Here is a 19,396-nt window from a genome sequence, read left to right as displayed (position 1 = left end):
ACCGTGTGTATGACAAATCGTTGTCGATTATCGTAACGATCTGTCATACACACGGTTCGATTTATCTGCACAGTCGGACTGCACAGTTTTATCGCAACGATTTATCGTTACATATGTAGCCGGCATAATGGAAAAAAATGCACTACATCTGTATATGTATTTTCCATTGTTTAGCTATGCTTGTTAACGTTTATTAAGTACCCCCTTATTGATAAAACTTTACGGGTCTAATTTAGTTAAATTATGTTTTATCACTTTTTTACAAATACATAAGTCAAAATGACAGATAAGGACAAACGATTATTAGCTAATTGTTTTGGTTTGTAGCGCGTTTATGGATAAGGGGGTTAATATTTATTGTTATTGGATATGGATGTCATCACGTAAAATCAAAGTTGTACCAATTTAGATTTAGGGCCAAAATATAAATTAGTTGTTTGAAATTCCGTAAAAAATATTTAAAAAAATATAGACAGATTTATAAATTATTCAATTGCAGTAACATCGGATTTTATTACTCATTTTCTGTACTTTTATTAAACTAGATTTTACCTCGTCTTCATTATTTGTTATTTTTTAATATTTGAATAAGTAATTACTTTTTTTAAATAGATATATCTTGTTATTACTTGTAAAGCATTTATGTACCTGTATAACAAACATTAATACAAATAATTAACTGATATTTGACAATAGTTGTGTCCTAAAAACTTACGATTATATTGTTCCATATTTTATGAGAATTTTGCACCAAATAGATAAAAAAAAAGATATTTATGTACGTTTTTAGAAATTAAAACTAAAGTTATTATTTTTCGAATCTAAATCACAAATTAACAAGCATTATTCATGTATAGTTTATTTAGTTTAAATTAATAGCTTATTAAGTTAACTATTAACTTCAGTTATTATGAGCTATATGGACATAAGTAAAGGGTGTTTTTTGAATGATTAGAAATTTTGAAAATCATCCTGTATGATGATGATAAACATCTTTTCGTATAGACAAGAGTCCATTTTTTGTTGATTTACCGATTTTCGAATAGTTCAGTCTTTGAATAAAATGTAAACTGCAAAGAAAATAAGGCAAATATCCAAATGTTGGACATATTTTCAAGATGTCTGGGATATTGGATATTTTCCTTACTTAAGTTTAGCAAGCAAGCTTATTCAGAACCTCTATTGTAGGTACAGTTCGCAGCAGAAATTGTCAAGCGAAAATATAGCGAATAAATATTCTAAACAAACACACTCACTTGTTCTAGTGTACCTAGGTATTTTTGCTGTTGACAGTACGTAAGTTTGAAGTTATCTTACCCATGAAGTAATTAATATTTTGTTAGTAAGGAATCAATGTTTTTGTTCAAAGCAGAAATAAATAACTATTTGTTACTAAATTATCTTTCTTTCAACCCTTTCGAGTAAGTATTGAATTATAATTTTGTAGCCCAGCATTTTTAAATTAGCAAAATCCTAACCAATTGGTAATTGATCTAATGTTCGTATGACCTACGTCATACGGGTCCTAGCCCGCCAAGAATATTATTCAAATTAAGTTGAACACAGTAAAACAATTAGGGCTGATAACAATAGGGCATAATTTAGAAAAACATAGTAATTAAATAATATAGTTTATTTTTCTTAAAAAAAGTAACAACCTAAAAAATTTAAATCACATGCTTAGTTGTTATTTAGGTGACTACACATAACGTCAATATTTTACACTGGAGACCAATGTTTTTAAACCAATTAATAAATAATGATTTTTGCTGTTATAACATTCAACCACATATTTTTGCTAATTTATACACTTGATTTTTTTTAAGAGTATCTTGTTAGCTAACAAGAGTAATTTAAGCAAATTTTTATACCATACATAAAATTTATAAAATCACATGATAAAATCCTGGATAATTCTGACTTTCACCAAGGTATAACCTAGGCATCATTCAGTTATTATAGCTACTTAGAATGTTTTGAATAACATATGTTCTTCAGAGCTTATATAATTTCAACTCTAACATCATTCATCAATGAACAATGTAAGGGCCGCTTTCACCATCCCGCTAACCCGGGGTTAACCGGCTAAACCGTTAACCCAGTGTCAAATTGTACTAGTAACCATGGAAACTCTAGGTTTAACCGGTTAACCCTGGGATAGTGAATGGTGCAAATGGTCCTAAGTGTGCCAAAATTTTTGACGGTTGTCTGGAGCTCAGTTAGGCTTTGGTGTCCATTAGACTCGTAAGAGTGGTATTCCACCAGTCCAATTTCCTGGTCCAATGTGCATTGCGTCTCACTCTCTCATTAAGCAAAATGTGTGACGCAAATATAAACACACTGGATCAATAGATAGAGACAGGTGGAATACCAACCTAAACTGCGTCAGTTAGTTATAGAAGTGTTGATGTTCTCAAGTTCAAATACAATGTGACGCTATGATGTACGCGGACATCACCAACGGAAAACCGGACCCGGAGGTCCCGGAGATTTACTTGTAAAGTTTATAAGGAAATCCCTTTAAAGGCCTTATATATGCAAAAAAGTCAGATCATTTTGCGCATGGTACATTTCTCAGTCGTTAAATTGTCAACTAAAACTACACTAACAATGCAATTGTAGTCAATGATTATGACGTACTACTGTACCTTTGAGATGGGCCGAATATTCGGTAACTATTCGATATTCGGCATGTTATTTAATGTTCGTATTTGGCCGAATAGTTCGGTTCGAACTGCAATTCGAACTTGTTTTCAGCGTTTTAGGCAATTTTAGCCCAATCGAATATTCGGCCGAATAGCCGGCAAACTCCATATTCCATACCTCTTTCAAGCATCCAGTCCACCTCCAACAGCTTTAAACAACGCGTCACCACACAATTTGATAACCTATCTACACACACAATCACGTATCCTGCGCACTACTAGAGCTCACATTCCTAGTCCGTTTCCCACCGGTCACAGACTTCTTTCTCTTCCCGCTGTCTTCTTCGCTAACACTATTGGTCCTGGCTTTCGGGCTCATGATATCGGAGCTGACGGAGTCTCTTTGTGATTTTTTCCGCTGTCGCTTGGGAACTGTTTCTCCTATGAGCATCTCGTTGAATAGTCGTTGCCTGGCCTCCCAGTAGAGGTTTTGTCGCTGGATCAGTTCGGGGTGTTTGGTCTCGAAGGCTGAGTCCGGGGGGATGAGGAGCTCCCAGCCGGTCTTGGGGTTGAACTTGGCGACGGAGCGGATGATGTCGAGCACGTCTTGTGGCGGGAGACGGACTGCCGCAGCTACCTTCCGCCGGTCGATGTAGGAGTGTTGGGTGAACAGGTAAAGCTGGAAGAAAAGATAAATTAAATATCAAAAATTGTTTAAGCTGGATGTTTTGGGGATGGGGTGGCAGTACCGTCTTTACCAGTTTACCATAAGGGCAGACGGGCCCGTGCCCAGGGCCCCCATCCTCAGGGGGCCCCGAAGGACAGACAGTAACAGTATATTTGATTACCTACCATCAAACATCAACATTTATTCAGCAAATAGGCCACAAGGGCACTTTTAACATCAACAATTTTATAAAATAAAACTAACAATTCAATCTAACGTATTACAATTACTAAGAGATGTATATGGTCTCTTAATCTCGAATTACATACAAAATACAGATACAAAACACACAAAAAAAATCTATAATATTTAGAGGTGTAAATGTCTCTAGGTGTCAGAAGTATAAGATTATATAGTTTATCAAGTTATCCTTGGAGATGTATAGGGTCTCCAAGAGTCAATATCCTGTATAATTAATACATTCATTAAGAGAAAAGAAACATACGTGAGCAGAATGAGGCGTCTCACTGTAATTAATTAATAAAAATAAAGTTACTAAGTATAATGCTCGTGTTAGCTTAAACAGACCATAATAAGATCGTAGTAGAGAAATGTTACTTCGTTTAATTAGCTTTCTTTACTTTTACTGGAATCAGTTATGTAACGCTGCCATACATGACCCAAAAATTTTTTATTAAGCTATGAGCTTCATCACATCTGATATTTGAGTAATTCTAAGCATTTCTAGCCTGGGAGGCAAAAAGAAGCGTGCGTCTAGTTAGGGAGGGTGGGGTCATCTTTAAAAAATATCTATTCTGATCCTGGTGGCTACTAGGGCAAGTTTGGTATCGTTTTCGTATAAACCAAAGACGTAGAATTCATTGCTGATATTTGTTTTTTCAGTTTCATAGTAATTTTGCAAGAAAAACGTAAAAAGGTGAAAATTTTGGTTGAAGATTTATGCTAAGCGGTGCCGAAACTACAAAAGATAGAAAGTTGAAATTTGCACACTAGATTACATTTATAAAGTGTACAAGAGATAAGAAGCGATTTTGAGAAATTCAACCCCTAAGGGGGCTAAAAAGGGCATGAAAGTTTGTATGGGGTTCAAGTTTTATTTTAAGCTAGGAATTTGAAACTTCGTAAAACGATATATTATTAAAATACAAGAAAACTGATTTCAGCGTTTATGAAAATTCATCCCCTAAGGTGGTGAAAAGGGGGTTGAAAGTTTGTATGGATATCAAAAAATGTTTCGAACGCGGGACTTGAATCTTTGTATTTGAGGATATTATTAAAAGACAGGAAAAGTAATTTCAGCGTTTTGTAAAATTCATCCCCTAACAGGGTTAAAAAGGGGTTGAAAGTTTGAATCCATTACAAATCCGAGTAGACGCACATTTCTTATTGCTTCCCAGGCTTGAAATGCTTAGAATTACTCAAGGAACATATGTGATGAAGCTCATAGCTTAATAAAAAAAATTTTGGGTCAACTTTATAACTGCTTCCGCTACTTTCCAAAGGAGCGCCAAATTGTTATGTGCCCAGCAGGGGGGTAACAGTAGTCCGGAAGGCGACGTGGTGAAATGTTATCGATCCCAGTGCGCCCTCACGAGCGGCAAAGAGGGTGAAACGCCGGAGTGGGTTGACTCAAATATCCCCCCCCCCCTCACTAAGAGTGTGATGGGTTTAGTGGGTAGGGCCAAATATCCCCCCCCCCCCCTCTCACTAAGAGGGTGATAAGGAGTGGTAAGTCCCACACACCGTGCCTAAATACATTCCTACTCCTTCAAAAAAGAGGGTAACAGGATGGAAAGAAGAAGAGATGAAATTGTTTAGGATGTATGTATTTATTATTTAACCCGATACGATATTATATTTACTACAGGACTACTGGGGTTTGATAAGTTTCATAAATAAGAGGGTTTAGCTACAGTTGCCTCCAGAAACTCGCGAACTAAATTGACATGAGTTTGACAAATAAAATGATACCAGGAATAGCAAAGGAAAAATAGTCAGGGGTATATGTCGATAAAATGATATCGATAAGTAAGATGCACTTACTACCCATGTGATAATTATAAAGGGGTCACAAACGATTTCAATTTGTACGAACGTGACGAGAAAAGTGGTTGATTCGATTGTAAGATTGTGACGTTACCAATCAAATCAGGAGGTGCGGATGTGAAACTGACAAATTTCAATGTTAAAACGAAACAGGAGCCGAGTTTTAAATATTTTAGGTAAATATACCAGTCTCGCTAACGGAAGCGGCTCCTAAAACTAGTGCGATAAGGACAAGGCGAAAAATCCTGCGTAAAAATCTTAAAAATCGAGGTTTCGTACTCGACTGTTTCCTCCTCCAAAACTTAACCAATCGTAACCAAATTTGGAAATCTAAATAATTATGAAATTATCTGTAGTGCCGGACCGTTTTGCTTTTTTGGCTAATTGATATCAGTTTTGAATACTACGCCTCTCATTGCGGCATAGTCAATGAGGCCATTTAGGCCATTTTTGAAAGGCTCTAGCGAGTATAGCGGCTTAAAAAACAAAAATTACAAAACGGTTCGACACAGATATTGACAATATTAATCTGTGTTGAAAAAATCATTTCTCTAGCATCAAAACCCACGGAGGAAACAGTCGAGTACGTTTGTATGGAGATATGACCCACTTTTTTGTTACACATACACACACGTAAAAATTGTAAAATAATTTAAATTACTTAAAGATACATTTTAACTGACCGAGCAACAGTAGCGCCGCTAGCGGTGAATTCTCGCGATATTCTCTAATTCAAACTTTTTTGAAAATATCGATATGAACAGCACTGGCCAAACTGTGGTATCATTTGTGCACATTGACCTGTGAATTTAGTTCGCGAGATTCTGGAGGCAACCTTAGATATAGGCATGTTATCTAATAATTAGATAGATAGATTAGATTATAATTTAATAATCGCTCTTATAGACTAGACATAAAAATTCAAAATCGCTCTCCTTCTTGATTCGACTGGCAAATCATATTACTTTTTGGCAACCGGGTTTTTTAACCTAATTAGACCCCGCTGAATCCGAATTTGCCGGTTGCTCGATCGAAATCATGACCGGAAGTGAGATATTTGACATTAAAGGTCCCTTTTTTTAGTTTTTCGTAAATAACTCTTAAACGGAGGCGCATAGCAAAAAATGTTCTATTACATAAGTAATCTGCATAAAATTGCCTACAAGAAAGATTCAGTACAATTTTTCGCTAGGATCAATATTCAAAGAGATATTAACGCGGGAAATTTAATTATAATCACTTCTAAGGTCCCTTTTTTAGTTTTTCGTAAATAACTCAAAAACCGTGGCCAATATCAAAAAATGTTGTTAAACGATAATAATCTACACAAAATTTTGAACAAAACAGATTTAGTACACTTTTCGCAGGGATCAATATTTAAAAAGATAATAAAGAGGGAAAGTTCTAGTATAATGAATTCTAAGTTTCCTTGTTTTTGTTTATTCGTTAATAATTTGAAAAATATGACTCGTAGCGAAAAAAATCTTATACTTAAATAATAAACATAAAATTTCCTACAAGAAACATATAGAACACTTTTCGCTAGGATCAATATTTAAAAAGACAAAGCAGCGGGTAAGTTAATTATATCAACGTATTAGCTTAGCAATACAGCGGGGAAATGCTGCCAGCGTCCTCGGCACAATGCCAAAGGGGCCCAATTACTTAGATGTATTTTAATTTTATCTTATTTTATTTAGTATTAGTTTTTAGTTTTAATTTAGTTTTATTTTATAGATAAGTTAGTTTATTTTCATTTTTAATATTTGTATTCTACCTTATCAATAAACTAATAAATTATAAATAATTTTAAAGTCCCTTTTTAGTTATTTGTAAATAACTCGTAAACGGTGTCCCATAACAAAATAGGTTTTTAAAAATAAATTATCTACATAAAATTTCCTCCAAAAAACATCTGGAACACTTTTCTCTAGGATCAATATTTAAAGCGATGTTAATGGAAGAAAGTTAATTACAATCAGTTCACAGGTCACTTTTTATTAGTTTTTCGTAAATAACTCGTAAACGGTGGCCCTTTGCAAAATAATATTCTACATAAATATTAAACACAAAATTGTCCACAAAAAAGGTTCTGTACACTTTTTTGCTTCGTTCAATATTTAAAGAGGTATTAAAGGGTGTAAGTTAATTATAATCAATTTCCAGGTCCATATTTTTAGATTTTCGTAAATGACTCGTAAAGTAAGGCTCATAGCAAAATAAGTCCTTAATGTTCTTGTAAATAAAAAATCGGCATAAAATTTTCTACGAAAAATAATGAACACTTTTCTCTGGGATAAATATTTGAAACGATATTAAAGAAAGAAAGTTCATTACGATCAATTCACATGTCACTTCTTTTTAGTTTTTAGGGTTCCGTACCTCAAAAGGAAAAAACCGGCCAAGCGCGAGTCGGACTCGCGTTACAAGGGTTCCGTACATTACCCAAATTTCAACAACGTATTTTTTATATGTGAAACGCGAGTGAATTGCCATTTAAAAACCCGTTCAAAAACTAAGTAATGTGCGACTCGCACTTGCATATTTCTAATAGGTCTTCGTGTCATCTATAGGTAAACCCAGTAGTTTCGGAGATAAAGCCCCCCCCCTCATAGCCATCAATGACCATTCCCCCCCCCCCATTTATCCGTTTACGAGCCATTTACGAAAACCTGAAAATAGGGACTTGGAAATTAATTATTATTGATTATTGAACTTACCCCCTTTAATACCTCTTTAAATATTGATCGCAGCGAAAAAGTGTACAGAACCTTTTTTGTGGACAATTTTATGTTTACTATTTATGTAGAATATTATTTTGCAAAAGGCCACCGTTTACGAGTTATTTACGAAAAACTAATAAAAAGTGACCTGTGAACTGATTGTAATTAACTTTCTTCCATTACTATAGCTTTAAATATTGATCCTAGAGAAAAGTGTTGCAGATGTTTTTTGGAGGAAATTTGATGTAGATAATTTATTTTTAAAAACCTGTTTTGTTATGGGACACCGTTTACGAGTTATTTACAAATAACTAAAAAGGGACTTTAAAATTATTTATAATTAACTGACCCGCTGCTTTGTCTTTTTAAATATTGATCCTAGCGAAAAGTGTTCTACATGTTTCTTGTAGGAAATTTTATGTTTATTATTTAGGTATAAGATTTTTTTTGCTATGAGTCATACTTTTCAAATTATTAACGAATAAATAAAAACAAGGAAACATAGAATTCATTATACTAGAACTTTCCCTCTTTATTATCTTTTTAAATATTGATCCCTGCGAAAAGTGTACTGAATTTGTTTTGTTCAGAATTTTGTGTAGATTATTATCGTTTAACAACATTTTTTGATATTGGCCACCGTTTATGAGTTATTTACGAAAAACTAAAAAAAGGGACCTTAGAAATGATTATAATTAAATTTCCCGCGTTAATATCTCTTTGAATATTGATCCCAGCGAAAAATTGTACTGAATCTTTCTTATAGGCAATTTTATGCAGATTACTTATGTAATAGAACATTTTTTGCTATGCGCCTCCGTTTAAGTTATTTACGAAAAACTAAAAAAAGGGACCTTTAATGTCAAATATCTCACTTCCGGTCAAGATTTCGATCGAGCAACCGGCAAATTCGGATTAAGGGGGTCTAATTAGGTTAAAAAACCCGGTTGCCAAAAAGTAATATGCGTTGCCAGTCGAAATCGTATTGATGAAAAATATGACCAGTCTATTACTGGTATTTATAAGAACGAATTCAAAAATTGAAATGCAGAATGCTATATAAAAGAATAAAATTGCAACGCCGCTGACGTATGTCATTTAATGAAAACTACGAAGAACAAATGATAACGACATCTAAAGTACACGCAGAGCCATCTAGCGACAAATGTTGAAACTAAATCGTAGTATTCTGCGTTACGTCTAATAGGAAATGCTTTTTAACCCGCCATACAATTTTATTATACTTAAGCCCACTTGCACCATTTCACTAACCCGGGGTTAACCGGTTAAACGTGGAGTTAGCATGGTTACCAGTACAATTTGACGCTGTGTTGACGGTTGACCCACGGAAGAAAGAATGAGCGCGCCGCGCTCTGACGTTAAACCGCTTAACCCCGGATTAGTGGGATGGTGCAAGTGGGCCTTAAAAAGTACAATTCGTCGGCCGTAGGTATAATTAGAGTAAGAGACAAAATAAGACTTTAGGAGAGCCTGACAAAGTTATTTTTTATCTTAATCGCTCATAACTTTTTTTGTAATTGATCGTTTTTAGATCTGGCTTTACACTGTATTCTTATATTTTAGTGCTTCTTCTGCTTGCATATATAAAAAAAAACCGGGCAAGTGCGAGTCGGACTCGCGCACGAAGGGTTCCGTACCATAATGCAAAAAAAAAGCAAAAAAAAATACGGTCACCCATCCAAGTACTGACCACTCCCGACGTTGCTTAACTTTGGTCAAAAATCACGTTTGTTGTATGGGAGCCCCATTTAAATCTTTATTTTATTCTGTTTTTAGTATTTGTTGTTATAGCGGCAACAGAAATACATCATCTGTGAAAATTTCAACTGTCTAGCTATCACGGTTCGTGAGATACAGCCTGGTGACAGACGGCCGGACGGACGGACGGACGGACGGACGGACGGACGGACAGCGAAGTCTTAGTAATAGGGTCCCGTTTTACCCTTTGGGTACGGAACCCTAATAGATGTCCCTTACTCTAATTTACCCTATAGTTCTATTTTTAGCATTAGAAATAAGGTAAACAATTTTGATGTGTCTATTTATTGAAAAAAACGTGTTAAAAATAACTCACGGCAAATATGTAACAATTATGAACCTAATCGAATACGATCATTTATATTCTTCTGCTTTCATAAGTAATAGTTACTGATTTTTAAAAAGCGTTTTTCTATTAAAAGACATGTCAAGATCGCTTACCTTCTTTCTAATGCTAAAAAAACGAACTATAACATGTCTCTTATTGTATTCACCTGTCCAATTTCTTTGTCCAATGTGTATTTACGTCTCACTCTCTCACTAAGCAAAAATTGATGAAAAATATTATAATTGTCAATTCAGGGTTCCATAGGGGATAACAAATATATCTTTGCAGGTTATTACAATAACCTCTCACCAAGTAAACTCCGGCATTCTCAATGAATATGTTTGAAGCCTCTCTAAGCACCACTTGCACGATCCCATTAACCCGGGGTTAACCGGTTAAACAGTATCTCACCACATGGTCCTCAGTCCACGCACGCGGCGCGCGTGCCCGCTGAGTAGGTGTATACTAGTGCGGACTCGCTGAGCGGTCCGGATTCCGAGCGAGTCAGCTTAGGCTAGCTCACTGGCCTATAGGACGGCTAGCTGGATAAGTGTACTTACGACATGGTCCCTCGCAGCTCGCCACAAAGCCGCCGTAGCGCCGGCTCCGAGCGCCGAGGATCTCGCGGTCCACAGGCCGCGCACGCAGCACGCGTGCCCGCTCAGTAGGGATAGTAGTGCGGACTCGCTCAGCGGTCCGGATTCCGAGCGAGTCAGCTTAGGCTAGCTCACTGGCCTATAGGACGGCTAGCTGGATAAGTGTACTTACGACATGGTCCCTCGCAGCTCGCCACAAAGCCGCCGTAGCGCCGGCTCCGAGCGCCGAGGATCTCGCGGTCCACAGGCCGCGCACGCAGCACGCGTGCCCGCTCAGTATGGATAGTAGTGCGGACTCGCTCAGCGGTCCGGATTCCGAGCGAGTCAGCTTAGGCTAGCTCACTGGCCTATAGGACGGCTAGCTGGATAAGTGTACTTACGACATGGTCCCTCGCAGCTCGCCACAAAGCCGCCGTAGCGCCGGCTCCGAGCGCCGAGGATCTCGCGGTCCACAGGCCGCGCACGCAGCACGCGTGCCCGCTCAGTAGGGATAGTAGAGCGGACTCGCTGAGCAGTCCGGATTCCGTGCGAATCAGCTTAGGCCTATATGACGGCTAGCTTGAAGGTTTAAGTGTACTTACCACATGGTCCCTCGCAGCTCGCCACAAGGCCGCCGTAGCGCCGGCTCCGAGCGCCGAGGATCTCGCGGTCCACAGGCCGCGCACGCAGCACGCGTGCCCGCTCAGTAGGGATAGTAGTGCGGACTCGCTCAGCGGTCCGGATTCCGTGCGAATCAGCTTAGGCTAGCTCACTGGCCTATAGGACGGCTAGCTGGATAAGTGTACTTACGACATGGTCCCTCGCAGCTCGCCACAAAGCCGCCGTAGCGCCGGCTCCGAGCGCCGAGGATCTCGCGGTCCACAGGCCGCGCACGCAGCACGCGTGCCCGCTCAGTAGGGATAGTAGAGCGGACTCGCTGAGCAGTCCGGATTCCGTGCGAATCAGCTTAGGCCTATATGACGGCTAGCTTGAAGGTTTAAGTGTACTTACCACATGGTCCCTCGCAGCTCGCCACAAGGCCGCCGTAGCGCCGGCTCCGAGCGCCGAGGATCTCGCGGTCCACAGGCCGCGCACGCAGCACGCGTGCCCGCTCAGTAGGCATAGTAGTGCGGACTCGCTCAGCGGTCCGGATTCCGAGCGAGTCAGCTTAGGCTAGCTCACTGGCCTATAGGACGGCTAGCTGGATAAGTGTACTTACGACATGGTCCCTCGCAGCTCGCCACAAAGCCGCCGTAGCGCCGGCTCCGAGCGCCGAGGATCTCGCGGTCCACAGGCCGCGCACGCAGCACGCGTGCCCGCTCAGTAGGGATAGTAGTGCGGACTCGCTCAGCGGTCCTGATTCCGAGCGAGTCAGCTTAGGCTAGCTCACTGGCCTATAGGACGGCTAGCTGGATAAGTGTACTTACGACATGGTCCCTCGCAGCTCGCCACAAAGCCGCCGTAGCGCCGGCTCCGAGCGCCGAGGATCTCGCGGTCCACAGGCCGCGCACGCAGCACGCGTGCCCGCTCAGTAGGGATAGTAGTGCGGACTCGCTCAGCGGTCCGGATTCCGTGCGAATCAGCGAGCGGAGATCGTCAAAGGTCATGAGTTTTGCTGGAATTTTAAATGATTCAAGTTTAATACAGTCAGATAAAACAAACTAGACACGCGTACATACTCAGTGCATAGTTATTATTATTATTATTAAAGCCTTCTTTATTTCCTTAAATGCATTAAACTCTAACTTAAATGTATTTCGTTATATTATATATTTTTCATATTAAGGACCCCTGTCGGGTATAGGCCTCCTCCATGTTTTTCCATTTATCTCGGTCTTTGGCCTTAATTGCCCAATTTTCACCGGCTATGTCTATAATATCCTTTGACCATCTCGTTTTGGGTTTTCCTGCTGTTCTTTTCCCATATGGTCCTGGCCACTTAGTGATTTTGCTGGTCCATCTTCCATCTGTCATCCTGGCTATGTGGCCGGCCCATCTCCATTTTTGCTTGAGTATGAACTCTAATGCGTCTATGACATTTGTTTTGGATCTTATGTGTTTACTATTAACTTTCTCTTTTAGTTTTATTTTTAGGATGCTCCTTTCCATCGCTCTTTGACAGGTTCTAACTTTTAGTTTGTTCTTATTAGTGTGCACCCATGTTTGGCAACCATAAGTGAGACTTGGTAAGATGCATGCGTCCATCACTGTTTTTTTCATGTTTAGGTTGTAGTTTCCCTTTAAGAGCTCTTTGAAACTCCAGAATTTTCTCCAGCTGATATTAACTCTGCGATCTCTTCGCTGTTGCTGTCGGTGCTGAATGAAATCCGTCAGTGCATAGTTATTCAGATTTAATTTTGAAGAAAAAAGTTATCGCTACTTTTGAGGTTATATAATTACTGCAATCGCAGTTTGACGAGGAATATAATTGTTACAAAATTGTTGTGTACTTAATGGTAAAAAAATTAAAATTCTAATCTGAAAAAAGTATAGGTATAGTACCCACAACACAAACCAGACCAGACCAGACTAGACTTAGGGTGGGTTGCACCAAAGCGTCTGTCAACCGTGAAGCGGTTGTAAAATTTTATTCTATGTACAGTTTTCTAATAAACAGCTGAGTGACGTTGATCAGTCTGTCTGTCTGTCAACTGGCCCAAACATGGTCAAATTTACCTACCATATGGAATCTCTAATCTGAAAAAAGGGATATAGTACCCACAACACAAACCAGACCGGACCAGACTAGACCTAGGGCGGGTTGCACCTAAGCGTCTGTCAACCGTGAAGCGGTTGTAAAAAAATTTTCTATGTACAGTTTCCTAATAAACAGCTGAGTGACGTTGATCAGTCTGTCTGTCTGTCAACTGACCAAACAGAGTCAAATTTACCCACCATTGTTAAGTATATCAGCAAGTTGGTCGACCGGGTCTCGTCGCTTGGGGGCCGCCTGGGCCTCGTCGGCCGGCGGCGGCGGCACCAGCGCTCGCACGTACTCCCGCCCGCGGAGCGACAGGGCTGAGCCTTGGCCTGGCGTCGCGCTGAATAATTTCAGGCGCTCCAGCTGTCAACACAGTATTGTAATTGTAATTAGCCTTTGTGATTGAAGTTAGTTGGTACATAGCATGGTGTTACTCTCTTCCGACCACGTGACTGATACAAGCCCACGTCATCATGCGACAGCGCTATATAATGATATGCAATAGCGCTATATAAAGTGGCAATGTTATTGTGACGTAGGCTTGTGTCACTCTGGGAAGAGAAGACCATATTTTATTAGACTATGGTACATAGTATATATTAATTCAGTTTCATAACTTCAACTCGCCCTTTGACGTAGGCCTCCTCCATACAGCCTGGCAAAAAAGAGTAGAAATTAAAAAGTGGTAACATTGTAGTGTCGTCTCTTTCAAATCAATTAATATAACCTTTCCATTTGTTTCTTGTTTTTGCTGTTTGCATCCATTTACCTCGTGCTATTCTTTTTAGATCATTCGACCATCTAAACTTTGTGGACCATCGTTCAATTGTTTCGTTTTTTTTTGTCAACACAGAACACAGTACACACATTAATCTCGAGTACCAGTATCTTCTCAGACTGTGGTGTAGGTTCCGAAATTTCTAAAACCGCCACTATACAGATAATTTTTCCCTTCCCATTGGTTGGTATTAAGGAAGGCTTTCGAGCATTTTCATCAGGTGTTGTTTACGAATGTGTTTATTTATTTTTCTAAAAAGTATAAATGTGTAGTTATTTTTTAGAGTTTTGTTATGACACTGTTAACATTTTAAGCTAAGCTACCAATCAGACCAGAAATTGGTTTTTAATGGCCTTATCAATCATAAAATATTAAATACAGACGAATCCTAAATTTTGAACTAGGGCTGTAATGTATTTTTTCATCACACGCTAGGCTAGATGATGCAGTCTGAAACCCTAAAACTTGTAAGTAAAATTTCTGTAAGTACAAAAACAGGCAGAATTTTTTTATTCCCTTATTTCCTTACAAGTGGGATGAAAATACTGTGCGTGCAACAGGCATTACAGGAATTACGAACTCGTGTTAATTAAGCCTTCGCGTTCAGCTTCGGGTTTCAATTCACACATGTTCATAAATTCTCGTTTACCGCCCGTAATACACAATTATTCATTATTAATAATTAGTAATTACATTAGTTTCACTAATTACTTAATATTAATTATGTATATTACTTATGCCTACAAGACAGCAAGGCATATGTATATGTCGTAGTCAGATTGTATAATCCGCCGTATTACATTACGGCTAGCCGTTTTCAAAAACAGGGGCGTTTTGAAATGCGGCGGTTCGACGATTAGTCGGATTGTCATTACGATACGTTCTTCAATAAGGCGGCCAACGTTTAGCCGCATCGTACTACTATTTTAGATTGTAGAGTGACCAGTTCTTTCGGTCGCTTACGTAACCGGAGTTTGACAATGTTTGCAATTTAATTTATTTTTACCATGGTCCCACCGCACTACATGTGTTTATTTTCCAAAATATTTCCTGCGCAACTTAAATAGACGGAGCACCGCAAGCGGGGCTCCTATTTCTGGGCAGTTTGCCCTTCGGGCATCTGAAGCTACCTAACGAACCTAACCTACTTACCTACCTACGCTTTTTTCCCCAAAGTGTTAAGGTTAGGTTCGTTAGGTAACTTCAGATGCCCGAAGGGCAAACCGCTCAGAAATAGGAGCCCCGCGAAGCGGGGCTCCGTCTAGCTAAGTTGCGAGGGAAATGTTTTTTGAAAAAGAAACAGTCCGACGAACACCAGATTTGATGGACACCCCAGTGTTTGTCAGGCAGCGCCACGAGTGTTAAAAATGGGAACTAAAAACTGTCAAAGCGGCGGCTAATGACTCGCGGTATTACATTACGGCTAGCCGTGTTGAAGAACGTATGGCGCCGAATACATTCCGGCGGTTTCTCATTTAGCCGCATTCAATACGGCTAATCGTTAAAACGCCGCATTTCAAAATGCCCCTGTTTTTGAAAACGGTTAGCCGTAATGTAATACGGCGGATTATACGATCCGACTGCGACATATACATGCTTTACAATCTACAAGACAGGGGTCTCCAAAACCCAGCCTACGACGCGTTCCAATCCTGCCCGCCATTACCCAAAGCGAGTGTCCACTGTCCGGCCCGCGGGAGCCAGGCTCCGCGGGTTCAGCATTCATTGAGAGTGGAACTGTTCCTAACTGCAACCATACACCGTCCCCCGGAGCAAAACCCGAGGGTGGCCCGCTCGAAAGTTTCTGAGGCGCAATATGGCCCTCAGCCTTAAAAGTTGGTCTCCAAACTAACCTGTACAAAAGCATTACTCACATCTGCATAGTCAGTGTCAGCATGCTTCCATAGCGCGTGGTACCAGGGCTCTTCAGCGATGCGCTGTGATATGGACTCGTAAGATTTCTCCCGGGCCTTCTTCGCCACGTCCGTTTCTTGCCGGGCGAATTTCACTGTTACCTAGAAAATAAATGTCAAATTTACAGTCATATTGTTTAAGTTTCGACTAAGAGAACAAGTAAATATTGAAACTAAGGAGGAGTAAAATCGAATTTTGGACTATTTCGCTTGCTTGAGTATCAATAATAGCATGAGGGAGGTAAAAACAACAACTTTGCCTTCTTGTAACACAATTAACCATTGAAAATTTATAATATAAAATATGTAAAGGCCTGTGCAAACCAGCGCTCTCCAGTTAAATCATATTGTAATTATTGTAATTAAAAATCATATTGTAATTAATTTAAGTCACCATTAAATAAGCTTTTATTAAGTGTACTATAATAATGATGTTCTCCAAGACGTATCTCGACGGCGACACCCATTTTTGAAGCTGGCGTTTAGCGTCAAGATCTTCGAGGCGTACACTTTCGAAGTCGTCGAGACCAGTGTTAATCGCAGTCCGCCAGTCCGATTTTCGAGTTGCAAGCTCGCCGACAGGTGGCGTTTCAAAGGCGTAAAGGACGTCCTTGTAGATAGATAGTACACTATACATACTTGTTGAGCCTCAGGTTCTTTGTCTTCATCATCAGAGTTTTCAGCCTTGTTTTTATCATTCCTCCGCTTGTCTTGCTTGTCGAAATAGGAGCAACATGGTCTCATTTGAACAATCCCTGAAATACGTTTTATAATATCAGAGCTGGGCTTACTACATAAGGCACTTTTGCTAATTAACTAGAGCAAGGACATAGGTAATTCACTGAAGGATCCAGGGTTTTGAGAACAGAACAGAACAGTTTTCGGTTCTAAGATTGATTTTGTGCAGAAAACCAGTAGGAACTTAGGTTTTAGTGACATAAACTAAGCAGTACCTATATTTTATGACTAGTATTACTATATGATCACCAGCACTGTGGAAACACATTAACTTCAATTCAACCCTACTTGCATGGGATTGTACTGTCCCGTTTTGGAGTCTATGTATTAAAAATAGATATGCATACAACATATACAGATGAAACTGTCCAGCCATTTTAATTAAGTATACAGAATATTTATTGCACCATGAAGAAAATCGAAAACAGATTCACAAAATATATAAAGGTAACAGCCAGTAAATAGAGGTAGTGTGTATGATGATTCATCTTTATAAATTGACGTATATCTCAGGACTGGCCTTAAGGGCAATAGAAATAGTCCTAATTCAGCGGTGTCACTCACGAATTCGAGCCAATCGTGCAACACAACTAGATGCGACCAATCGTGCACATGATACAAACTCATCAACCAATTGCATTGTAGCGGTGTCACACCTATGTACTGGCCCCATGCACCATTCTTATTGCCCGTAAAGCCAGTCCTAAGATATACGTCAATGGACCTACCTTTAATTGGTGTGCAGTGCAGCTCCTTGTCCTGTAAAATGGCTACTGCATAGTGCTGCGTGTCCGGGCATGGAGTGCTGCTCTCAAACGCCATCTTGTCCATAATACCGCTGTTGAAGTACTGAGCCTTCTCCCGCTCTTTGTCCTTAATGTATCTTGATTCCTGGACATAAACAAAATAGTTAAATAATAGTTTTTATACTGTATATATACAAGGTAGGTACTAATTTATTATTAATTTTTAATTCTAATTTAATTTATAGTATTTTTATATTAATTTCTATTGTTATCAAATGTTATTATTGTATGTTAAATAACCTAACACAAACCTCAAGAGTTAAATAATAGATTTTATTGGGGTTGTAATTTTATATAAGTGCCAAGTGCTGTATTTTGGAAAACTGTAACAATAATTTAAACAGCATAGAAAGCATAAGCAAACTTTTATTTTCTTCAAATCAGACAGACAGAGTTGACAGATAACAATGATTTGAAATTAACATTAAAAACCAGTAAAAAATGTTACTTTCAGTTTCTAAAATGGCATCTTCATTTTAAAGTTTCTATTTAACACAACTTATAAAATAAGCATTAAGTGCAATCTTCATGATTTCCTACTTATAGTACTTAGTATTCTCGAGTAAGTAGTCGTTTTATTTATTACGAGGGCTTACCTGTTGGCCATCGGTGTTTATGGCGATCTGCTCGCCTTTAGACGAGCAGTACTTATCGCTGTAGGTATCCAACCCAACTTCCATCCGTACCAGCTGATTATTAGGCTTGATAAATGCATTGATCACATTCACATCCTTCCATTCTCTGTTCGCCGGCCTCACGGGGTACTGATATATGTACAAGTTACTAGCCAACGCCTGAGATAAAAACACTGGGATCTGAAATAAAAAGTATTTGAAACAGTTTGTGCACAATAACATAACCTAACCGCATACCACGTTGTAAAAGCTCTTTTTTAAGGGATTTTACCTCTTGAACAACAGGATCTTCTTCTTCCATCGTTGACAATGTCTTCAATGCGAAAATAACATAGGCGTTGCATGAAATTAAATTAAAATATAATGAGAAACATCCCAAATTAGATCAGACGTTTCACTTTGGGTTGGACAGTTCGGTTCTCGCAAGGTTCTCGGATGTTTGAGTAAGTAATATCGCAGTAATATGCACTTTTTGTGGCGTTCAAATACTAGACTTGAATAGCTAGCTATTCAGAGACGTCTGTCAAAGCCGTAACACACTACCGCACCGCACCAATTATTCGCGAATTTGGTTCGGTGCGGTAGTGTGTTATGGCTATAATACTCTCTATCTCTGTCGGACTTATGCCGGCTACATACGTAACGATAAATCGTTGCGATAAAACTATGCAGTCCGACTGTGCAGATAAATCGTTACGATAATCGACAACGATTTGTCATACACACGGTTCGATTTATCTGCACAGTCGGACTGCACAGTTTTATCGCAACGATTTATCGTTACGTATGTAGCCGGCATTAGCGGCATAACTGATCAAACAAGTTGGTGAAACCCTTTTGCTGACCCAATTAATTGGTTGTGTGTTTGGCAAAGAAATTTAATTCTATTGAGTACCGACCTAGGTCAGGATGACATTGGACATGCATTGCATTGGACCCATTGGACCAAAGAATATAATACTCACTAGGAGCATTGGACCGTCGCGTCGGAAGATTCTTTGGTCGGAAGCCTTGGAGGATATAACCAACGGAGACGCCACG

General features: G+C 39.2%; 1 protein-coding gene across 1 annotated transcript; it reads right to left on the bottom strand.

The window, feature by feature from the left end:
• Positions 1–1,690: 1,690 nt before the first annotated feature.
• Positions 1,691–18,759, bottom strand: LOC134667511 (DNA-directed RNA polymerase III subunit RPC5). Its single transcript, XM_063524939.1, has 8 exons — positions 18,627–18,759; positions 18,317–18,535; positions 17,643–17,805; positions 16,816–16,931; positions 16,138–16,278; positions 13,680–13,848; positions 12,212–12,399; positions 1,691–3,324 (listed from the first exon to the last, which is right to left on the bottom strand). The coding sequence occupies exons 1-8, from the start codon at positions 18,654–18,656 to the stop codon at positions 2,905–2,907; spliced, it is 1,446 nt and encodes a 481-aa protein (XP_063381009.1). The 5' UTR covers positions 18,657–18,759; the 3' UTR covers positions 1,691–2,904.
• Positions 18,760–19,396: the final 637 nt, after the last annotated feature.

Source organism: Cydia fagiglandana, chromosome 9, assembly GCF_963556715.1.
Source record: "Cydia fagiglandana chromosome 9, ilCydFagi1.1, whole genome shotgun sequence".
NCBI classification, from domain to species: domain Eukaryota; kingdom Metazoa; phylum Arthropoda; class Insecta; order Lepidoptera; family Tortricidae; genus Cydia; species Cydia fagiglandana.
The sequence above is the reverse complement of the archived record's forward strand: the minus strand, read 5'-3'. Positions and strand labels throughout refer to the sequence as shown.